Below are 23510 nucleotides of genomic sequence, written 5' to 3' on the forward strand. Positions count from 1 at the left end.
CTTCATTTAGCATGTCCCACCTTTCCATTAACCATTAATCTTATTATTAAGTTGGACAGGTAAACTCAGCATTTTGGCTTTCATGAAAAGTCTCTGCTGAAAAACTTTCATATAAAACCAATCCAAAATTATCAGCTTGAGCCACTGTAAAATGTGCTAACAACCTCCTCTGTTGTCTCAAACTTGCATGGTATTGAGTCTATGCAACTCTGCTCATTTATTTATCTAATACTCCAGTTAATGGACTTATTAAACATACCAGACAGTGAGAGAGTTTCTGGTAGTGAACTCCTTTTGGTCTGAGTTTAATTTCTCGGCGACATAATATAAATGAATATGAAATCTTTCCTAATCTTGAAATGTAACCATCTCCATTAAACAAGCAAACATCCTCTGTTTTGTTGGGAGGGCTTGTTGCAGGGAATCTCCAGGCTGACATCAAGCCAACACATGCACTCAATACTAGATCCATGAAATGAATGTTGATGGAGCTCCAATGATGAGCCTTGTCAATGCAAATAATTACAACATTAAGTCTGAAAAAATTGAGGTCAGGTATACATTTTAAGGATAAGTAATTAGCAGTGAGAAGAATTTGATTATTGTGTTGTTTTCTGTCTTAATGTTAATTTGCTATTGGCTTCTTCAACTCTTGCACTCTAATCCCTTTGCTTTATCACGGAAAGGGAACTGCTTAATATTGTGCAGTCATCCAACTACACCAAAGGAGAGAGCCACAGCCATTTTGAAGGAGGTGTTCAACTCGGAATTGGGGCTTTTAACCTAGTGAGTCCAAACAAATGCTTTAATACTGTTAATTGATTCACCTTTTCTTCCCCCCCCCCCCCCCCCCAATCTCATGTAAGTTATGCAGTTGTTTTCCCCTCTCCTTGTTTTCCAGCTCTCCTCCCCTTGCCTCCATGCTATGAATTACTCTCTATTGAAGTCTCTGTTAGTGGTGCAATTGTAATCAACTACTGTGAGAAGTGAAAGATCAACCTAGAGCTCGAGGCGACCAGGGTGAAATTGGTCTTTGTCAGTAGCGTGATATAGACTCATAGTGAATGGACGACCCATTGTACACAACACCCAATTTTCTTTCCCATTGACCTTTTAGCGCTACTGGCTAAAACCAATTTCATCCTGCGATCACTCAGATTTTTCTCTTAACATCCTATGGAGAAGTACCTAGATTCTAATCAGATCTGGCTGAGATCAGAGGCTTTGCTGTGTTGTAAGTCCACAACAATGTCCACTCCAAATCAAAGTCTGAAGCAGGCAGGTATTCTTTACTGAATTAAAGTCTGATGAGATCACGTCATTGGACAAAATAATTAAATGAGTTTGATTGAAAAACAAATTCTTAATAAAGTTGTTGCTCCAAATGTTTTTCTTCTTTAAACTAACTTTTAGGTGAAACAGAAATCTGCTATTACTTTAAGTGCACAAACCTCTTCTGACATTGGATACAACTTCTCAACTTTACCACACTCCTTCTGCTGACTCTGTCAGCTGACTCCATCCAGGCCAGCTTATTGTGGGTGGGTGGCCTTTTCCTGCCACTCTCTGGGAAGAGGACCTCCTTTCTCTTCCTTATGAGGAGGATGCCCAGGTCCGTATCAGCATATCGACGGGCTTCCCTGCCCCTGATGCTAGGCCTCTGGCTCTCCTGAGACATTGTATAATTCTATGATCTTCCAAGCTGAAGTCAAAGCATTAAAATGGCAACCACAGTAATGGCTACCGTGATGAGCTTAAATCAGGCCTACACTTGAGCAGTGGCACCGCCGTTCCCACCCTGTCTTCGGGTCAATTAAGGGGGCGTCCCCGTGTAAAGTGGGGCGATGACCCCACCCCCACCCCCCCAACCCCGGCGGCGTGTTCGGGACCCAGAAACAGTCCCGACTTCTGTTTCCTGCCCCAACTGTAGGAAAATCCTGCCCAACGGTTCAGGTCGATGACCTTTCATAGCTCTAATGGAAGATCATCAGTCTGATACATGAACTGTGTTTCTCTTTCCACAGATGCTGCCAGACCTGCTGAGTATTTCCAGCATTTCTTGTTTTTATTTCAAAAGTACTTCATTGGCTGTAAAGTACTTTGGGACATTCTGAGATCATGTAATGTGCCATATAAGTGCAAGTTCTTCATGTGCATCAATGTGCTTAATCCAAGAAGCAGCCATGCTGCCTTCCTTGTTATTAATCCATGGTATCCACGTTAACGGGAGGAGAAGAACCCATCTGGGGAGGTCGATAAGGATACTCAGGCTGCTGACAACACATAGTAGTGGAATGGCTTGGATTGGAAGGCTGAGCATTTGTTTGATATTCATAGCCACTATTTCCAGCTGCAAGAAAATGGGTTAGGCACCATGAAAGTGTGTACGTAAAGGAATATTGGTTGTGTACAGCGCTGGATATGTTACCTCCTGGAGGGTGCCACAGTTCCCAACTTAGGATTGTGCCATGCTTGATTGGTCTCTAAGAAATGTGTGCCAAAAATGAGGAGCATACTTACTTTTCCCTTCCTCCTGATAGCAAATTTTTAACTTATTTGTGGTCAGGTATGAGCTACCTGGGTGATGGGATTGACACATCTGGCAATCTCCTTCAAAGGAGTTTGCACCTGGGCTTGACTAGAGACTGGCCTCCAACTCTAGATAGGTTTGCCACTTTGGTATGCCTCTTGTAGCATGACCCAGAACTCTTCATCAACAAACAGACTCCGTTGTGCTATTGTGAGCAATCAATCTGTTTGTGTAATGTCCGCCACCCGCTCTGTAATGAAGAGCTGTAGTCCTTAAGAGCTCCTGCCTCGAGATTTTTTTCTGCTCCTCAGTCAATAATGCTAAAAGGCAAGCTTTCTGGATAAGCTTTTCATATGTTGCCAATTCAAAGTGGGGAGGAGGATTCCTGTTGTAAAACTTGGTGTTGCCCACCTGAGCATGCACCATGGGTCAATAAAGGCTCATTTTTACCAAACCTACAAAATTGGAACATATAAGTATAGATTTTTGTCGGTCTTTGACTTCATCTTATTTCTTTTAATATTTTGGGTGAAAGCTGAATGTGAATTGGTGAACATAAAAGTTTCTAAATATTTTTTCCTTAATTTTTTTAGACTATATCCCTTTTACCATCGAGGATTCTCCGACTTTTAGAATTTGTTGGATTTTCTGGAAACAAGGTAAGAATAAAATACTCAAAAGTTGAAATCTCAAGGGAGAAATGATCTTTTCCACCTTGCATAGTAACATTGCTTTTCCAGGTTCAGTACTTGTAACTTATGTCCAGTAATTGAATATTGTAGCTCTTTTTGGCAGACTGCTGAGAAAACCATCTCTTGCTTTTGGACTTGTACACTGCATTAGACAGTACTATCAGTAGATTTGATAAGAGTGGCTGCTCCAAATCAATGTCTGCATATTCAGAGATGTGTCAAGCTGCTAGTCCTCTGCAAGTTTATGATTGGACCATCATCACAAAAGTTTCTGCAGTGTAAGCCAGACTTTTTTATGCTCTACATTCTATGAATCAAAGGAGCCATTACACAATGCCAGCAATGAAGCTTGACAAAGTATTTCTCTTGCCAGTGGAATTCTTTTTCAGCTAGTTCCATTAATAGAAATTTGACCCTTGTGTGTACAAGTTCAAATATAATGTTAAAATCCTAAGAATTTCTAGATAGAGGTATAGGTCATTTGGTTCAACAACCATATCCTCTTTTTTGTTTGTGATCAATCCCACTTACCCATCTTCTTAGAATCTCACCCATCCATTTTCATTCTCATCCATTTTCTTTCCGATAATACTGCCTTCGGTTGCTGGTGCATGAATTTGATTATTGGAAACTTGATTCACCCATTGGTCCTCACCATTTAGCCCTCCAATTCTGACATCTTGTGCCAGAGAATAAAGTATTTTTCTCTGACTTATAAACTGATAAACTGAAAAATGTAAGTGATCATGATATAAAAAGACATTTTATCAGTTGTTTTGTTCATAGTTTTGATTAGCAACAACAACTTGTATTTATATAGCACCTTTTAACATAATAAAACATCCCAAGGCGCTTCACAGAAGCATTATAAAACAAAGTATGAAACTAGGTCAGATGAGTGAAAGCCTGGTTTTAAGGAGTGCCTTAAAGGAGGAAAGTGAGGTGTAGAGGCAGAGATGTGTAGGGAGGGTATTCCAGAGCTTGGGGTGTGTCCACTAATGGTGAAGTGATTAAAATCAAGGTTGCACAAGAGGCCAGAGTTAGAGGAGTACAGAGATAGGGAGGGGGTGGGGCCATGGAGGGATTTGAAAACAGGGAGAATTTTAGAATCAAGATATTGTTTGACTTGGAGCCATTGTGGGTCAGCGGGCACAGGGGTGATAGGGGAACGGGACTTGGTGCAAGTTAAGACACAGGCAGCAGAGTTTTGGATGACCTCAAGTTTGCGGAGGGTAGAATGTGGGAGACCAGCCAGGAATGCATTGAAATAATCAAGTCTAGAGGTAACAAAGGCATGAATGAGGGTTTCAGCAGCAGATGAGCTGGGACAGGCGAAGTTGGGCGATGTTACAAAGGTGGAAATAGGTGGTCTTAATGATGGCACGAATATGAGGTCAGAAGCTGATCTCGGGATCAAATGTGATACCAAGGTTGTGAACAGACTGGCTTAGGGCGGCACAGTGGCGCAGTGTTAGCACCGCAGCCTCACAGCTCCAGGGACCCGGGTTCGATTCCGGGTACTGCCTGTGTGGAGTTTGCAAGTTCTCCCTGTGTCTGCGTGGGTTTTCTCCGGGTGCTCCGGTTTCCTCCCACAAGCCAAAAGACTTGCAGGTTGACAGGTAAATTGGCCATTATAAATTGTCACCAGTATAGGTAGGTGGTAGGGAAATATAGGGACAGGTGTGGATGTTTGTTGGGAATATGGGATTAGTGTAGGATTAGTATGGATGGGTGGTTGATGTTCGGCACAGACTTGGTGGGCCGAAGGGCCTGTTTCAGTGCTGTATCTCTAATCTAATCTAATCTAATATCAGACTGTTGCCAGGGAAAGGAATGAAGTTGGTAGCTAGGGAACGGAGTTTGGAGTGGAGACTGAACACAATGGCTTCAGTCTTCCTAATATTTAATTGGAGAAAATTTCTACTCATCCAGTACTGGAGGCGAGGTAGAAACGGTGATATGAGAGTGCATAATCATTTATGCTACCCGCCCCATGCAACTGCAGATCACTCTGAAACATATAACCAAGCATGTAAGTTATCTTGTTCACTGCCAGGTAACAATAGTTATTCCAAGCTGATTATACAAGGATGAGTTTAGAATTGATATGTACTTTCACACTAATATACACAAATTCAAGTAGGGCTGTTATATTACACAAGAAACTCTGCTTTGCTCAGCTCAAAATAATTTTAATGAAAGCCACAAGATCAGTGTCAATTCAGTTTATTTATTTGTAGTCAGCTGGTTCTCCATTTAATGATTATTCTAGAGATTGAATGTGAGCAATCATTTGCTAACATTTCTTATATGTATATCTCTGACACTTTTAATCTTTTAAATACTTTTCTACAATTTTGTCCTGTGAATTCTGAGGACTCATTGTTTAATCACCACATTTTATGGGAAAGTTGAAAAGCATCACAGTTTACAAATTAACTTCAACCAGGTTTCATTGGTGCATTGTCCTTGTGACATTTGATAGTTACTTGGTAAAGACACTTGTTTAGTTAAATAGACTGTCACATTTAAGCTGCGAACAGAGCACATCACGTTGTGTCAATCTGATTTTTGTGTGCCTGTTCAAAAATCAAATTTAAGGCTGTTCAAATTGTTAGGATCATCAATATATACTGATTTGTATTTGACAATTAATGATGACTCATTCAAAAAAGCATTTTAATAGCACCTTTAACAATCTCAGGACATCCCAAAATTGTTTTACAGCCAAAGAATTGCATTTGATGTGTAGTCAGTTGTTGTTGTTCAATTCAGTATTATTGGCTGGATGACCCTTAAATCCTGTAAAATGTGTAAGAAGTATTGCATCAGAAATAATATCTTAACTAATGACTTTTAAGCATTTTAACAAAATTCACTTATTTAGTACAATAGTACGCTGAGAATGTAATCTCTTCTGATGATGAGATTTTGTGTCTTTAGGAATATGGTCTGGAACAACTACGGGAAGGAGCATCCACTGAAAGCTTTCGGGCTGTCCTTTGTACCATGCTGCTTCTGTGTTATCACACATTCATGAGTTTTGTATTAGGTGTGTATTGTTTACATCTTAATTACCTATATGTCAGTTCTACTGCCGGTTTTAAAAAATTAATACAAATTTTCAGTTTTGCTAATAGTGTCCTTTTTTCAACATAACCTAATTTTTATTAAAGGAGAAACAAAAGCTAGTGGATATTTTTTGGTCATAGTTAACTGTTTATTTTGTATAGAAAAATACAATTTTTCTTTTGAGCTGCATGGAGCTGATCTCGAACGATGACACCACAAAGCAGCTGATGAGCAAATGGATATCAAAATTTATGGATCTCGACATAGCTCAGAAAATTGATGTTATTGTCAGATATTTTTCTATAAAAATGGGAGATATTTTGAGTAAAAGTACTAAGCTTTCTTTTCTTTTAAAAGAAAGTTGAAAATTCAGTTTGTTTGGTTTCCATTGGAAGTACTCCACATGTTGAACAGGGTAGGTTTGTCTTGTATTGCATCAAAAATCTTAAAATTTCACTCATATGAGCACGAGGATCGTGTCTATAAAGAACAAACTTGCATTAATGTAGCATCTTTCACATTCTCAGGACATCCCAAAGCACTTCACAGACAATTCATTGCTTTTAAAGTGAGTCACTGTTTTGTAGGCAAATGCCATTTTACACACTGAAGATCCCACAAGCAGCTATGGGCTGAATTCTGTGGTAAAGGCGAAGGTCATGGCGGTGGCACTGGAATTGGGTGCCATTTCTGCTTGGTCGTTCAGCAGCCAGCTACAGTAATCTCAACATGGCCGGCCAGTTAAGTAACGTGAGGCGTGGGGGCCGACCAATCCAGGGCCCAAGGCGGGAAGTCTGGAGGCAAGATCGCCTTCAGCTGATGCCACGGCAGGTACTGGCGCCATATTTAAAGGGCTGCCAGTCCTGCATTCACTGAACAAAGGAGTCCTTTGCTGCCTGAACAAAGGAGTCCTTCCCTTGACTGCAGCCTCAACCATCCTCCTGTTGTTGCTGCTCCCTCCTGACATAGGAAATAGGAGGAGGAAAAGGCCATTTTGCCTCTTGAGCCTGTTCCACCATTTGACTAAATCATGGCTTGTTTTCTACCTCAATGCCATTTTTCCACACTATCCCCATATCCCTTGATATCTTTAATATCTAGAAATCTGTGGATCTCTGTCTTGAACATACTCAATGACTGAGCCCCCACAACCCTCTGGGGGTTCCACATATTCCACATATATGCAACCCTCTGAGTTGAAGAAATTCCTCTTCATGTCAATCCTAAATGGCCTATCTCTTATACTGAGATGTGTCCCTTGGTTCTAGAACTCCCCCAGCCAGGGGAAACATCCTTCCTGCATCAACCTGGTTGAGTCTTGTAAGAATTTTGTATGCTTCAATGAGATCACCTCTCATTCTTCTAAATTCCAGAGAATACAGGCCTCAGTCCTCCTCAGTCTCAATACTCCTCAGTCTCTCCTCATAGGACAATCCCACCATCCCAGGAATAGGTCTGGTGAATCTTCACTGCACTCCCTCAATGGCAAGTATATCTTTCCTTAGGTAAGGAGACCAAAACTATACACAATATTCCAGGTGCAGTCTCACCAAGGTACTATACAATTGCAGCAAGACTTCTTTACTCCTGTACTCATTTGCCTTCCGAATTGCTTGATGCTTCTGCATGTTAGCTTTCAGTGACTTATGAACAAGGACACCCAGGTCTCTTTGGACATTGACACGTCCCAATCTCTCACTATTTAAGAAATACTCTGCTTTTCTGTTTTTCCTACCAAAGTGGATAACTTCACATTTTTCCACATTATATGCCATCTGCCATGTTCTTGCCCAGTCTCCAACAAATCAAGGAGCTGACCGGAACGCTACAGCAAGAATGGTGGAAGGAAGATAGCGGGTGCAGGCTGCAAGGGCAAGACTGAGGTCCTCTTCCCCAAGGATGGGAGGAGGTGAGGTCCCCACCTGACCAAGAGAGCCTGGACGGAGATTACAGCAGAGGTCAGCAGCCGTGGGGTTACCCCACAAACCTGAATACCGTGATCACTCACTGCCGGTTACCTGGAGCTCCACAGCAAGCTTAGTTGGGATGAGGAAATGGGAAGCCCTTAACCCTTAAATGTTTGTGTCCTCTCGTGCAGGTCGGGGTCAAGCCAAGGCATGAAGAGCTCGAGAGATTGGGGGCCAGCCAGGGATCCTCAGAGGGTTTAGTGTCACATCATTCCCCCACACCTTCCACCAGTGCAGATACTCTCATATCGGTGGGTATGTGTTCACGATTAGATTTAGGGTCACAAGCTTGATGAGTATATCAAAGACACACCCGAGCCGCTGACGGAGGCTGTGACAGCCATGCCCACTGACAGTTGGAAGATTGTGGGAGGCCAGGCCATGCTGGCGCCTGGCAGATGGAGTTGGCCACAAAACAGCAAGTGCTGCAGCTGTAACAAGAGGTGAGGGAACATCTGACAGAACTTCCAGAGGCTGTGCGCATCCTTACGTGGCCGATGGAGGAGTCCATCCAGGCCATGAGTGCTCCCATGTTTAGATTAGATTAGATTAGAGATACAGCACTGAAACAGGCCCTTCAGCCCACCGAGTCTGTGCCGAACATCAACCACCCATTTATACTAATCCTACACTAATCCCATATTCCTACCAAACATCCCCACCTGTCCCTATATTTCCCTACCACCTACCTATACTAGTGACAATTTATAATGGCCAATTTACCTATCAACCTGCAAGTCTTTTGGCTTGTGGGAGGAAACCGGAGCACCCGGAGAAAACCCACGCAGACACAGGGAGAACTTGCAAACTCCACACAGACAGTACCCGGAATCGAACCCGGGTCCCTGGAGCTGTGAGGCTGCAGTGCTAACCACTGCGCCACTGTGCCGCCCACGTGGTCTCTGGTGTTTGTGCACATGGCTTCCTCCATGGAGAGACTGGCAAGCCTCATGGAGGGCCAGGTCCAGCAGACCATTCAGTGGATGACAGAGATACATGCAGACCTGCATGCCATCACCTTGTCCATGAGCTCAGTGCAACAGTGGCAAGACGAGAGGGAACGAGGCTCCTGGATTCTCCACCAGGTCCTCGTTCTTCTCAGCTCAGCAGGTACAAGTGTGCCTTGCAGGGGAGGAGCAGTTGACTTCTGCTTCTGGGGGCTCCTGTTAGGGCACTCCTTGGGTGAACAGTGGCTCCTCAGCCCCTCTGTCAGTGTCACCATCGCCTCAAGTTGCCGCGATGACAGGTGGGTCCAACACTTGTGCAGGATTCCCTTGGTACGCCGGGACTGTAGCTGCTTCCCACTCCAATTCTTACTGCCTTGTGAGATCTCATCTACACCCTTGCTCGCACACTGGATTGAAGTGATGGACAAAGCTCTATCCGTTCAGCTCCTCAGCCTTGCTGCTGTGTGCTGGGCGATGAAGTGAAAAATGAAGGGGACGACAACAGGACTGATTAAAGGTAAGGCTTTATTGGAATCTTTCTGAAAAGGCAAAATGTTCACAGGAAAAGTCTCTGTATTAGGGTGTCCCCAGCCTCTCTAGTGCGTACCTCATTGAGCCTTGCCCTGTGGTCCAACAGATCCGTCATGTTGCACCTCATGTTCAGCTGGCTAGTCCACATCCTCATCATTGGAGGGGACATTGCAATCAGCGATGTACTCATTGTTCAGTGCCTCTCCTTTCTGTAGTGCTAGTTTGAGCAGTGCTTGATGGTAGCTTGGCTTGACAGGTGTTGTACCTCTCCTCTGCCTCCGTGCATGGGTTCCTCATAGACTTGGGCAGCCATATCTTTAATCGGAGGGCCGGAAAAGCTAAGGCATCTGGGACTGCTGAAATATGTAGGCGTTGTGGCTGCATCCTGGGAACTGTGCATACACCTGAAGGATTCACTTTCAGTGGTCGCAAACCAGTTGGACATTGATGGAATGGAAGCCCTCTCTGCTTATGAAGGACGCTGGTTGGTCCGTGGGAGCCCTGATGGCCACGTGTGTGCAGTCGATGATGCCTTCTATCTGGGGCAATCCAGCAATGGCCCTGAAGGTAATGGATTCCTCTGCCTGACTTTCCGGATTGCTGTGTTAGCGCACCTAGTCACCGGTCTTCTTGAACCTGGCATTGGTCACCTCCTTGATGCACCAGTGAGCTGCAGACTGGAGATCCCACACATGTCCCCATTGGATCCCTGGAAAGAGCCGGAGGTGTAGAAGCTGAGAGCCATGGTGATCTTCTGCGCCACTGACATTGGGTGTCCACCAACCCCCATGGGTCCCATTTTGACCTGCAGCATAGCGCCGAGATCAGTGACTTGCCTGCCTGGAGAGCCGCACTCTTTACTGAGACTGCCGCTTGGACATCTGGAGAAAGTTCAGCCTTGGACGTAACACTTTCTCCTGGGGGTAGCCTCTTCTGCGGGGTAGCCTCCTCTGCACCCAGGTGCCTGTTGGCCTGCACCTCTGTACCGTTCTGTGCCATGCCCACCCTGAGGCTGGCCCCCTTGCTGGTTCTGAGGTTGCTGATGTGCCCCTGTCGATGCCTGCCCCTCCTCCTCAATGGGGGCCCCGAGGCCTGGATGCATGAGACCCGTGGCAGGTGACCTCTCTTATGCCTCGGCCTTCATTCCAGATGGCTCCCCAAACCTGTCCCGGAGTCCTTTGCTCGGAGCAAGTGTCACTGCCCCTATGTGTCCCTGACAACACAACCCCACAGTCCTGGCACCTTCTCCCCCATTCTGTCTAAGTCTGGCAGTTCCCTCTGTGCGCCACCCTTCCTGCCAGTACACACTCCCTCTCCCGATGGCTTCCTAAGAGAGCCAGCACTTAGCGCCCGCTTCCTTGCCTCCTTGTTTAACCAGGCAGGTCTCCGAAGCCCCGTAGTCCCCATGTGCCACTGGTAAAATGAGAAATGTTCCTAAACATTGCAGTCAGTTGGCCTTTCAACTACCTTAATTGGTGTCCCACTGCCTCGATGTCAGAGGTCCGCCCTCCATGGTTCTCGCCTCGGTAAAATCTGGAAGTGATGTCAAGACAAAGGACTTCCAGCTAAACGCAGTTTGCTGCCATTTTATGGCAACCCTCCTCCCCCACCCGGCACCTCCAAACTCGCTCTAAACAGCCGGGTAAATTACTGGCCTTAGCTTCAAAAAATGAAAAATTTTAAAAGTAGATCCTCCAACAATGCATATTTAAGGCACAGCTAAAATTATGTATTCTAGTCCATAAAGACAGATCTGAATTCACAATCTTATGACTTAGAGGTGAAAGTGCTTCGTAATATAACTGCAGGGCTTTGAAGACTGAGATCTGAATATTTCAGTTGTAGTACATTTGCTGTGTTTATTTATTTAGGTATCATAAGAACTAGGAGCAGGAGTAGGCCGTCCGGCCCCTCGAGCCTGCTCTGCCATTCAATAAGATCATGGCTGATCTTTTCGTGGACTCAGATCCACTTACCCGCGCTCTCACAGCACTGAAACAGGCCCTTCGGCCCAGCTAGTCTGTGCTGACCAATAACCACCCATTTATACTATTCCTGCAGTAATCCCATATTCCCTACCACCTACCTACACTAGGGGCAATTTACAATGGCCAATTTACCCATCGCCTGCAAATCTTTGGTGGTGGGAGGAAACCGGAGCCCCCGGTGAAAACCCACGCGGTCACAGGGAGAACTTGCAAACTCCGCACAGGCAGTACCCAGAATTGAACCCGGGTCCCTGGAGCTGTGAGGCTGCTGTGGTAACCACTGCGCCACTGTGCCGCCCCTACTGTGTGTGGGAGGTGGCTGTGTGCTTCTTGACATATCATCAATGATTTCACTGGTTATGAAATGTTCTGGGATTTCCCGAAGTTATGATAAAGCACTATGATGATGAAAATTTGATTTACCTTCTACAGTCATTGAAACAAAGACTTGCGTTTGTATAGTGCCTTTCACAACCACCAGATGTCAATGAAGTATTTTTTGAAGTCTAGTAATGTAGGAAATGCAGCAGGCAATTTGCGCACAAGCTCCCACAAACAGCAATGTGATAACCTGTGATGTTAATTGAGTGATAAATATTGGCTAAGACACTGGAGATAGCTCCCCTGCTCTTCTTCAAAATCGTGCATTGGGATCATTTACACCCACTGGAGAGGGTAGTTAGCTTTGTTATTTCATGTTTCCTCTGAAAGATAGCATCTCTAACAGTGCAATATTCCCTAAGTACTATCAGTGTCAGCTTTGGCTGTTGCACTCGAGTCCTGGAGCAGGACTTGAACCCACAACCTTCTGACTTCGAGGCAAGAGTGCTGCCAACAATACCACCTTGCTGTAATTTTCCTCCACAAGTTTGGTCTTTTGCATACTACAGTACCGCAGCTTGTGGAGAAAAGTTTGAGAATGCTGTCCCAAGCAAAGCTTTCACACAGCATTGTGATACTCTATCTTTAAAATACCATGGGATAAAGTTACTGTGGATCTTACAATGGGGATATTGACAGATGAGGCCCTAAATTTGGCCATCCATAATCTAAGCTTTGTTCTAAGTTAGAAGGGGAAGCTTGAAGTTATCTCTAAATCATGTCATGTGTAACTGCAGTGTTAGAGAAAAGAGAGCTTCAATGATCCTAACAACATAATTAAATCAGCTCAAACAAAGCAAAGCCCCTATTCACAGTGCCTTTGCTTAAAACATATTTTCTGACAGTATGCTATAACTACTGGAAAATGGGAATGGGAAATGGAAATTATCAAATAAGATCCTAAGAACCTATTGTGTTTGTTCATAACATTTTTGGAAGCTACTGTTTTTGTTCTGGATGTGAATTGTTTCATCTTACACAAAGAACATTTACTTCCATCTTTGCATTGCTCCCTGTCTCTGACAATCTCTTAGCCTCTTAGCCACTGAAACCCTTATACATGCTTTCATTATCTGTAAACTCAACTATTCACAGCACTTCTTGATGGCATAACATCCCCACCCTCCATTAACTCCAACTTGTCCAGAACTCTGAAATATGTAACCTGTCTTATTTTGTTCTCATTGACTTATGATGGCAATGGTTGTTACCTTTTTTTAAATGGTATCTATCCTCCAATGCATTAAATTTTAAATCATTGTCCTTGCATTTAAATTTTGTGGCTTTGCTCAATCCTATCCTTGGTATATTCTCCAGTCCTATATCTCCTCCAACCCTCCTACCTGAACATTCCATTGATGGAAGAGCCTTCACTCTTTTGGATCCTACCATCTGGACTTTCCTTCCTATATCACTCAGTCTCCCCACCACCCGCCTTTAAAAACGTTCCCAAAACTTTCAATCACCTTTCCTAATTTCTCCCTACTGGCTGTGTCCATGTTTTTTTTAATGTAAAGCACCCTGGGATTTTTTTTTAGTTAAAGGTGTTATATAAGTGCAAGGGGGAAAATATTCAGTTGTTTCTGTTTTTGGCCATGTGGGTCATGATTCACAGTTAGCCCGCACTAGGTCCCATTGAGACAGGCAGCATGCCAACTTCATGCTGCTCATTTGATTGATTTCAGCGTGCAGCCCAGCCAGCGCCAAACATGCTGCTGGTTGTCTGCATGCTCAACAGAGGGCCAAGCAGCGTGTATGACTAGCACATGTTTCTGCTAGCCCACAAATCTTAAAGACAGCTTGCCCCTCTTCAAGGGAAGCTGCATTCATCATGAAGTGAAAGCTGCACATGGTGTGACCATGGACCTGTTGCTTTCCGTCCCACATCCCCTTCCCTCACCACAGCCATCCCCTTCTGCATTTATGCTTTCAGATACCAAAGAACTTTCACCTGACCAGCCACTGCAGCCTCATAAGGAAGGGCAAACCTTGAAGAAGAAACTGCATCACTTGCTCTGACAATCATAGCTACCAGCTTAGATACTGGCACTGCTCATACCTTAGAGGATAATATAGAGTCTGGATCTGCACGTAGTGAGTCACCGGGAATGAGTGGGGCTGGGGGAAAGGACATTTCATGTGCCAGCTCCCCAAGGGAGAGGTTGAGGGCAAGTTCTGCTGCGGAGGACTCTAATGAGGATACATACAGGAAAGCCCTGATGAGCATGGTGCATTGACAGGCCTGCCAAACAGCCCGTGGTCATTGTCGAGGAGCATGGAGAAGTGTGGCTCCAATATTGCACAGGGCTTTGAGCAGAGCTTGGAGCCCATCCTTTACAGTATGGAAGTATTGTCTGCACTTGTGGATCCACCTGTGATGCATGCTTGCTGCCATGCAGGCTCAGACTGCTACCATCATGGCTGTGGATCTCAGTGCTCAAAGGAGCATGCAGACTCTCACTGCAATCCAACAATCTACCCTTCAGGTTACTTAGATTGCTGAGGCGCTACCACAAGGAGTGCCACTGTCATCATAGCACACACCTGCTACCTTTTCTCAGGATGACAGCATTCATGCTCCCAATACTGTCACTCCGCCGATTCCTTTGCTGTTGCCTGTCAGCCAGACAGCCCATACTGCTGTTGTTCATACTGAGATGGTGCAGTCCGAAGCCAGGTCCTTAAAGCCCAGAACTACTTGAGGTTGTCCTGCGAGGTCATCTGCAGTCTTGCTAAGTGAAAATCAGCAGCCATCCACCAGCCATGCTGCAGACACTGGGGTAGCACTGCATAGGAGCACCAAGCTAGTCAAAGGCACCCACAAGACAGGCACGAAGGGATGCACAGAGCATGGGCTTGAGCGGCAGCAGTATGAGGAGCAGCTGCAGCAATAAATAGAGCATGAAACAGGGCCCCAGACACAGAGGAGCGCGGACCTGAGTTGTAGCAGTAGGAAGAGCAGCAGCAATAGAGTGGGAGACAGGGCCCTGGACACAGACAGCGTGGACCTGAGCAGTAGCAGTAGGAGGAGCAGCGGCAACAACAATAAATAGAGCAGGAGACAGGACCCCAGAGACACAGAGCTGAGCAGTGGCAGCGCATATTAGGTGAAAAAAAAATCAGCAAATGAGGTCACAGGTGGGTAAATGGTCCGAGTGTTACTGTTGTCTTTATTTCTCTAAGTGAGGGTAGTAGATTAAACAAAGAAATGTACTCAATTGACCAATAGCTTTTTAAGTTTGGTAAGTTTTTAATTTGGTGTGTTGAAGTAGGCTTAAGTCTAAGTCTTACATTTTATTTAAATTAACCTCCCAATAAAATAATCTGATGCTAGCAAAAGGGAAGAAGCTGATTGGTGAGTTGCTGGTGATTGTTTATTTGTTTAGGTCGTAAGTTTATTTCTGTTATGTCTGTTAATAGTCTAAATAGAGTCATGGCAGGACACCACAGTCCCGTTCGATGCACCTCCTGTTCCATGTGGGAACTCCAGGTTCCTTCTCGTGTCCTGGAAAACCGCATGTGCAGGAAGTGTTGTCAGCTGGAGGAGCTTCAGCTCCAGGTTGCAGAGATTGAGCAGCAGCTGGCATCACCGTGGTGCATCTGCAAGGCTAAGAACTATGTATATACCACGTTTCTGGATGTAGTAACCCCACAACTTAAGGGTGTGCAGGCAAAGAAGGAATAGGTGACTGAAGGACAGACAAGGATGATCAGGCAGGTCATTCAAGAGTTCCTGGAGTGCATCTTGCTTTCCAACCTGTGGTACGTTCTGAATACAGGTCAGTGATATTTCTACTGGGGAGTGCAACCAGAGTCAAGTCCATGGCACCATGGATGTCTCAGCTGTACGGTGGGGGTGGGGCGGTGGGTAAGTGGAAAGTACAGAGGAAGATTGGGAAAGCAATCGTCATGGAAGATACTATAGTTATGGGAACAAACAGGCATTTCTGCAGCCTCAGACGTGAATCGAGGATGGTATGTTGCCTCCCTGGTGTTGGTGTCTCAATGCTGTGCCTCCTTTTGTTTCTTTGTACATTTCTATGAGATTGGAGTGTGTTATCAGTTACCTCATTGTGGATATCTGTTTACGTCCTTGTACTGTGGAAATCAGTGGTTTCTACTCTTAACTGGCAATCCAAATGGAAGAAACCTTCACCAAGCATGTACAAAGATAAAATGTAAATCAGTGATGTTTCTGTGTGACGCTCTGAAGACCCACTCTGGTGAGTACGGGAGGGCTCGCTTGAGCTGTCCAGGCAGTGGAACTGTTGTTTCAGGATGTTCCTTGTGGCTGCATGGCTCTTGTTATAGGCGCGTTTCCTTGCATCACCGGGTGGCAGAGGGGATTCAAGAGCCAGGTGTATAGAGGGTGTCCCTTGTCACCAAGCAGCCAGCTTCTGGTTCGTCATGGTGGCTCAAAGATAGTGGGAATGGCTGACTGCTTCAGGATGAAGGTATTGTGGCTGCTGACAGGTAACAGGCATTCATCGATATTGTGTTCTGTGCATGGTCACATACGGACTGCACATTAGTGGAGTGGTAGACCTTACGGTTGCAGTACATCTTCCTGATTACATTTGGGGCCCACAGAGCCACATGTGTGCTCCCTGCACTATTCGAAATTCCGCTACCCTGGTAAAGCCACGTGCCTTCTCCTCCTGCTTCTCTCTGGTAAGATAGAAGACGTTCAAGTTCCTTATGCTGGCATACAGGGCCTCCATCACCTTCCTGATGCAGTGATGAATGGCAAACAGAAAATGTTGGCTATGTCATCTGCTCCCACCTGGAAGGATCTGCTTGTGTAGCAGTTGAGTGCGGCCGTACTATTCTCACCCTGCAGTGCGGCTGTAGGTCCTATTGAAGATGGCACAGTTTAGTGACCTTGTCCTTGGTGAATCGTAGGCACTTCACACCTTACTCCTGGCTGAGGTGGCAGAAGAAAAAGTGCTCCCTGAATACCCTTGGTGGATAGGGCCTTGTGTTGAGAACCAACCTTCCTTCTTATCTGCACACAGCTTCCCCTCTCTGGTGCCTGTGCTCCATGTTCTTGTCGTATTGCAACCCCAGAGGGACTGCAACTGTAGCCCCCATTGTTCCAGCAGGCTTTCTGTTGACAGGGCAGAAAACTCCTCTGAACTCCATCAGGATACAGCAATACTACCTTCAAAATCCAAAAAGTTACCTAAACTCTTTTAAGAACACACCACAGTATTTCCATAAACTTTGCAACGGCAAAAATAAGTCAAAAGCACCTCACCTGCAAATTGGATGGCTGGCCCTTTAAACAAGACTAGTGATGGGGTGGGGGGGGTCCCTCGTGTAGGTTGTCACCATCGAGTGAGGAGGGGGTCACAATCGCCCCTCGTGCCCTTCCTCTTATTTGACCGCAACAGGGTTTATTCCTTTTAAACAGTGGTTGTGCTGACCAGTGAGTGTTTTCCTTTTTCCTTTAATATGATCATGAAAGAACCAATCAGACAGGTTTTCTCGAGTTTAAACAAGAAAGAGGTAAGTTTATTATACTTAACAATCTAAACCTGATTTAAAAATAATAAAAATACGCAATCACGCACACATTCACATGAGAATCACTCACTCTCTCTCTCACACACACACACACATAGATTACAAAGTGAAAAGTAGGTTTTTTGGTTGAATTAAAGTCTGGAACAAATAAACCGTCGGTGGGGTTGGATGATTCAGTGGTATTCTTGAAATTCTTGGTTGGTCAAAGTGCACTTTGTGGCTGGCCTGCTTTGCTCAGGGTTTATTTTAAGGCAGACTGGTAGGTGACTCTCTTCCCCCGGACTCTGGCTGTAGCAGTCTGTAGGCTTGGAGGGTCCACAGCCGCAGACAGCTTTCAAACTTGATGTTTTCTGGGGAGAGAGAAAGGGAGGCACATGGCTTTCTGTGCTGCTGCAGTCCCAGTTACTGCCTGTCTCTTTGTCCAAGGGGGGGGGGAAAAAAACAGCTGCCCCCGAGATGGATAGACAATCATGTAACTGCTTCAGGTTTTCTGGAACCTTCTAATGAAATTCAAGGTTAGGAAGTGGCTCCACAGGCCCCAGGATGCCAATTTACACTTGGAGGGGGGGGGGGTTTTGCTCTCTCAAAGTTCAAGGTGTTAGGATTGCCTTGACTACTAATTTTAGGAAATTCAATCACTTAGAGCAAGCCATTGTTTTCAGTCCATGCTGTTCAAACCTCTGGCTCCGGGGTAGATCTATCGAATATGAAAAGGTGTTTCGGTTGTATATTGTGGTGGCCATCTTGGCTGCCAGTTTTTTTTAAAAAGTCAACTGCAGGGGTTTTCCCATTAAAAGTTTAATGTAAGTTTTCCACCGATTAATTAAAAATTCCTCTTTTGGCATATCAGATTTTTTTGATGAGATGCGCACATGTTCAGCTGTGAGTGAGTAGGAAAGGGTGTTAACTGGACTTCCGTGGTCCAAATTGGCAGACCATGCATCATATCAGCTGAAGAGGCTGATTGACATCACAATCAGCCCACTGCAAACTTCCAGCGCATGCACGCATGCCCACGCTAGTGCCCTGGCAGTCAGGGCTCGCCACACGTGCCATTTTCAGCTTCTCCGGCTTTCATGATGACAGTTCCTGAGGCACAATGGAAGCAAATTTAGTGGCAAAGATGTTTTTGTTCTTCTCGTAATGGAATACGGAATGAATTTTACTGCTTTTGCAAAATATTAATTAGTAAGCTGTACAGAACCGCTTTAACTTTTCCTTACGCACATTATTTTCTGAGTAAAAGCAAGTTGCATTTTTGATTTTGGTGGTTTGACTTAAAAAAGAAAGATAAAGGATGGCGAAAGGAGAGCAGGAGTATGAGAGATCTTAAAAATAGAAAAACTGATAATTGAAACAAATGACATTCGAATCTGTTACATTTTTAGTCCTGTGCAGATAACAAATTATAAAAGGTCGTGTTTTAACAAATATTGCCACTGTTATAACTTCTGTAATATTAAAATCCTGACTTGAATTGAATTTGCAATTCTGAACAGGGACAGGCGAAGGTGATGTTGATGATGCAGAGCGATTACTACTACCCTTTCTTAAACGGTATCCAAAGGTAGTAATTCTATGGAAGACTTATAAATATTTTATATTAAAACATTGTAATTAAATAGTAACAAATATCTTTTAAGTTTAAGATTCTCGCTCTGTGTTCCTGCAGGGTGCCATCTTCTTGTTTTTTGCAGGAAGAATTGAAGAAATCAGAGGCAATATTGATGCAGTAAGTAGGAAACAGGTGGACATGAAATGGGAAAAATCTCATCTTGACTACATGGGTGGTAATCTGGCAGAACAGATTTTACTCCTAATTATTCCAATTATATTGGCATAACTGTCAGCAGTCTCCACTGCTCCTCTTGTAAAGATAGAAATTACTGCTTAGTAAATAAATGGAGTTGTTAATGGATTCAATAATGCAATCTTGGTCTAACAATCTTTATTTGACTACTTTGTAAAACTCATTTAAAAAAAAAAATTGCATCATCATAAGGACTGCAGTACATTTCTGTTCTGCAACCATATTCATTCGTGTTCTGGCAACTGTTCCAGAAGTGTAATTCTGCCATTTTTAATTGGATACATCATGCTGTCTCTCTCCCTCTCCAAAGGGGCAACAGTGACATTACACAGCATCTGTTTTGCTTTGCATGGTCTATTTATTTGACTATGTATAAGCTGACAGAGTTAATGATAAATTATAATAGTAGATTGGGATGTTTCACCTTATCTTGTCTTTAATGTAGCAGAAAATATTATTTGAGGACATGTGAATTCATCTGCCTTTGTCCTTCTGCAAACCATCATCAGGAAACAAATGTTGCATTTAAATTAGGCCACTGCTCCACTGGGCAGGATAACCTTTGGTGCTGAATATGGACAAGTTAAAATAATGAGACAGGAAAGTGTGACGGGCATCCCACATCCCCCCAAAAAAAAACATTTTTAACTGTCCTGCCCAACCATTTCCACTGGGTAAGGTGAGGGGTGTTAAAATAGCTCCTTTATATATGAGTAAACTTGCATTCATCCTTTCTGCTCATTTACTTACAAATACTTAATACCTACATTCTTTAACGAACAGCTATAAATTTTGAGCAAAAAAAAGTAACCATTTTAGTATTGGAAATAGAATATGTAATATCTGCCTTTCTAATTTCTCTCAAATTCAAGTTAATCTTCATTTTGATAGTTATTTACCTTTTTGTTCAACAATGCTCCAGGCTATTCTACGCTTTGAGGAGTGCTGTGAGGCCCAGCAACACTGGAAGCAGTTTCATCACATGTGCTACTGGGAGCTAATGTGGTGCTTTACTTTCAAACGTCAGTGGAAAATGGCTTATTTCTACGCGGATCTGTTGTGTAAAGAAAACTCATGGTCCAAGGTGAGAGTAACTCCACATGTGGCATTTGTCTGAGAAAAACAAGTATTCCCCCCCCCCCCCCCCCCCCCAATTCAACTGCTCCCCAGGACCCCCTCCGCTCCAAGATGCAGGGACTTGCTTGTTAGTGTCTAATAAGTTCTGTTAATGGATGTTAAATATCTACTGGTTGAAGGTAATGGGGTGAACAGGTGTTGGGTGCTGATTAGTTAATTGTACTCAAATGTATATATAAAGAGCCAGCCGGCACTGGTTAGGTGGTGTTAGGAGTGGAAAAGTAAGTAATAAACAGTTTCTATCAAAACAGTCTCTTCTCAGTGTCGTCTTCAGAAACGGGCTTGGAAGTTTCTCCAACATTCGTAGCAGAGAATGGTTGCCTGAAAGTGAAGATTGGATACTAAGATTTGTTTTCAGACCGGAGATTAGAATTGGAGTTTTTTTTTGAGGAGTGTGTAATTGGAGGGTTTTTTTTTTGAAGAAAGATGACTGAAGCCAGGCGTAAGCTGTCAGGATGTGATTTTCCACTGCTGTTTTGTGAAGCCGAACCTTATGATCAATGGAAAAATTAAGCTGACCTCTGGACACGGGTTATGCCTTTACCAAAAAGGAAGCAAGGAATAGCTCTTGCACTTTCACCCTGCCGGAAGCAAGATCAGGGGCAAAGTGTTCTCTGAGCTCGAGGTTCACCATTTGGACAGTGAGAAAGGCTTGGGAAATCTCTTATAATTTATGAAAGATGACTTATTGAGTGCCTATGAGGTGTGGTCAGACTTTGATAAATTTAGAAAAATGGATGGTTCTTCCATAGAAGAATATATTGTGGAGTTTAACTGACTATAGGCAAGGTTGGAGCGATTCTGCTTGGAAATTCCTAGATCAGTACTTTCCTTCAAATTGTTGGATATTGAACATGGATAGGCTTTTGGTATTAAACAGAGTTAGATTCAAAGAGAGATATGCTTTTTGATCAGATGTCTGACTCCCTGAAACAATTTTGGGGAAAACATTCCTTAACGGCCGCTTTCATGGCGCAAATGGGCTCTTCAGCAGTGACATCGAAGGTGGAGGATACAATGCTAGCAGCATTTCAAGGCCATTCAAATATGGAGCCCAAATGTCAGTACTAAAGAAGAAATACACACAATGAAGGCGGGTAGAAGCCTTTTGGTACAGGTGTGCAAAGGAAACCCGACCCAACTCCGAATGCTGGACCCGGAAGCCTGACCCGAATCTGACACATGCCGTCGGATCCCATCGGGGTCAGGTCAGGTAGCAGGCCTTTACCCATGTAAATGTGTCTGGTTCGGGTCGAGTGGAGTTGGACTTCTGGGTCCGGAATTTGGGCTCGCGTCGGGTTTCCTTTGCATACCTCTACCTTTTGGCAGCTATAACAGATGGCAAGAATTGGGCAATTATGGCAGAAGGATGAACCCCAGGAATAACCAAACATTGGTTGACAGGTGTTTCCGATGTGACTCAAAGTATCATTATGCGTTGCATTTTTCAAAAAGGAATGAGAGTTTTTCAGATTACACATGACATGGAAGGTAAGGATGATACTGATCAATCAGCAGGAATTGTATTAGTCACGAGGAGCTTCAGTCTGGTAATGAGTGTCCCAGTTGCAGATCTGTTCAATTGCTTATTACTAGACAGTGCGTGTACGTCCACAGTATGTGGAGTAGACTCGTTAAGGTGTTAAGTGGATTCTTTAAGTAAGGAAGACTGAAATAAGGTCAAAGAATATGACACTGCTACCTGTTTCAGGTTTGGTGTTGACAACACATTGAAATCACTAAAAAGAATGGTAATTCCGTGTAAAATGGTAGGAGAAAATCATTTTATTAGTATGGATGTAGTATCCAGTGAAATACCTTTGCTGTTAAGTAAACCATCTAAGAAAAAGGCTTGGAAGAAATTAGATATGGAACATGTAGGGATAGGGAAACCTGTAGCTTCGTGGTTTACACAGTTAGGACATTATAAGCAGGATGTTAAAGAAAGATGTTAAAGATGTTAATGGCATCTGGGGGTAAGGCTTTAAAGGAGAAAAGGCAAATTATTTCAAAACTATATCAACAGTTTGTACATCCATCTTGTCATAGGTTGCAGATTCTGTTAAAAGATGCAGGGATAATAGATGATGACTACACTAAACTTATCAGTGGAAAATGTGATATGTTTTATAAAAAAAAAGGACGCCGTCGTGAGTCTCCCATTAGCAAGGGACTTTAATGAAACCGTAGTGATGGACTTGAAGGTATGGGATAAAGATAAAAACATTTTTCTTCTACGCTTTATAGACATAGTGACTAGATTCATTCTGTCAACGGTGTAGTAAAGGCAAAAGAGTAATAGTGGACAAAATAATGGAAAGGTGGATAGGAACAGAAAACTAGCCAATGCTCCCACTCCTAACTGACAATGGAGGAGAATTTGCCAATAATGAATTCAGCACTATGTGTGAAAATATGAATATTGTGGCAATGCACACGGCAGCAGAAAGTCCTTTTAGTAATGGAATTTGTGACAGAAATCACGCTGTGATTGACTAAATGCTCCGAAAAGTTATAGCTGACCAACCAAATTGTAAATTGACAACTGCTCTAATGTGGGCAGTACATGCGAAAAAAACACTTCAAATGATTGGGGGCTACGACCCCTTTCAATTAGTTTATGGCAAGGACCCGAAGATACCTTCAGTAATGTGGGATCATCCCCTGGCTTTAGAGGGACTACAATTAGTTCAATTTTTTGTGGAACATTTGAATACCATGCGTTTGGGGAGAAGAGCATTTATTAAGGCGAAGGTTTCTGAAAAGATCAGGAGAGTTTTGAGGTATCGGATCAGGCCATCAGAAAAGAATTTTAATAGCGGGGACATGGTATATTACAAAAGAGAAGGGCAGAAAGAATAGAGAGGCCCAGAAAAAGTTATAAGCACTGATGGCAAAACAGTAATTTTGCAACATGGCAACCAAACTG

The 23510-nt window shown here is 43.8% G+C and overlaps 1 protein-coding gene across 2 annotated transcripts in view; it reads left to right on the plus strand.

The window, feature by feature from the left end:
* ttc39a (tetratricopeptide repeat domain 39A) overlaps nt 1-23510 on the plus strand; it is a 123606-nt gene that overhangs the window by 75684 nt on the left and 24412 nt on the right. For both annotated transcript variants that reach the window (XM_068037149.1, XM_068037150.1), the window contains 6 exons: nt 687-786; nt 3124-3189; nt 6166-6274; nt 19134-19201; nt 19307-19366; nt 20367-20528. In XM_068037149.1, coding sequence (XP_067893250.1) covers nt 687-786; nt 3124-3189; nt 6166-6274; nt 19134-19201; nt 19307-19366; nt 20367-20528 — 565 coding nt within the window. The remainder of the gene's footprint in view (nt 1-686; nt 787-3123; nt 3190-6165; nt 6275-19133; nt 19202-19306; nt 19367-20366; nt 20529-23510) is intronic.

Source organism: Heterodontus francisci, chromosome 8, assembly GCF_036365525.1.
Source record: "Heterodontus francisci isolate sHetFra1 chromosome 8, sHetFra1.hap1, whole genome shotgun sequence".
NCBI classification, from domain to species: Eukaryota; Metazoa; Chordata; class Chondrichthyes; order Heterodontiformes; family Heterodontidae; genus Heterodontus; species Heterodontus francisci.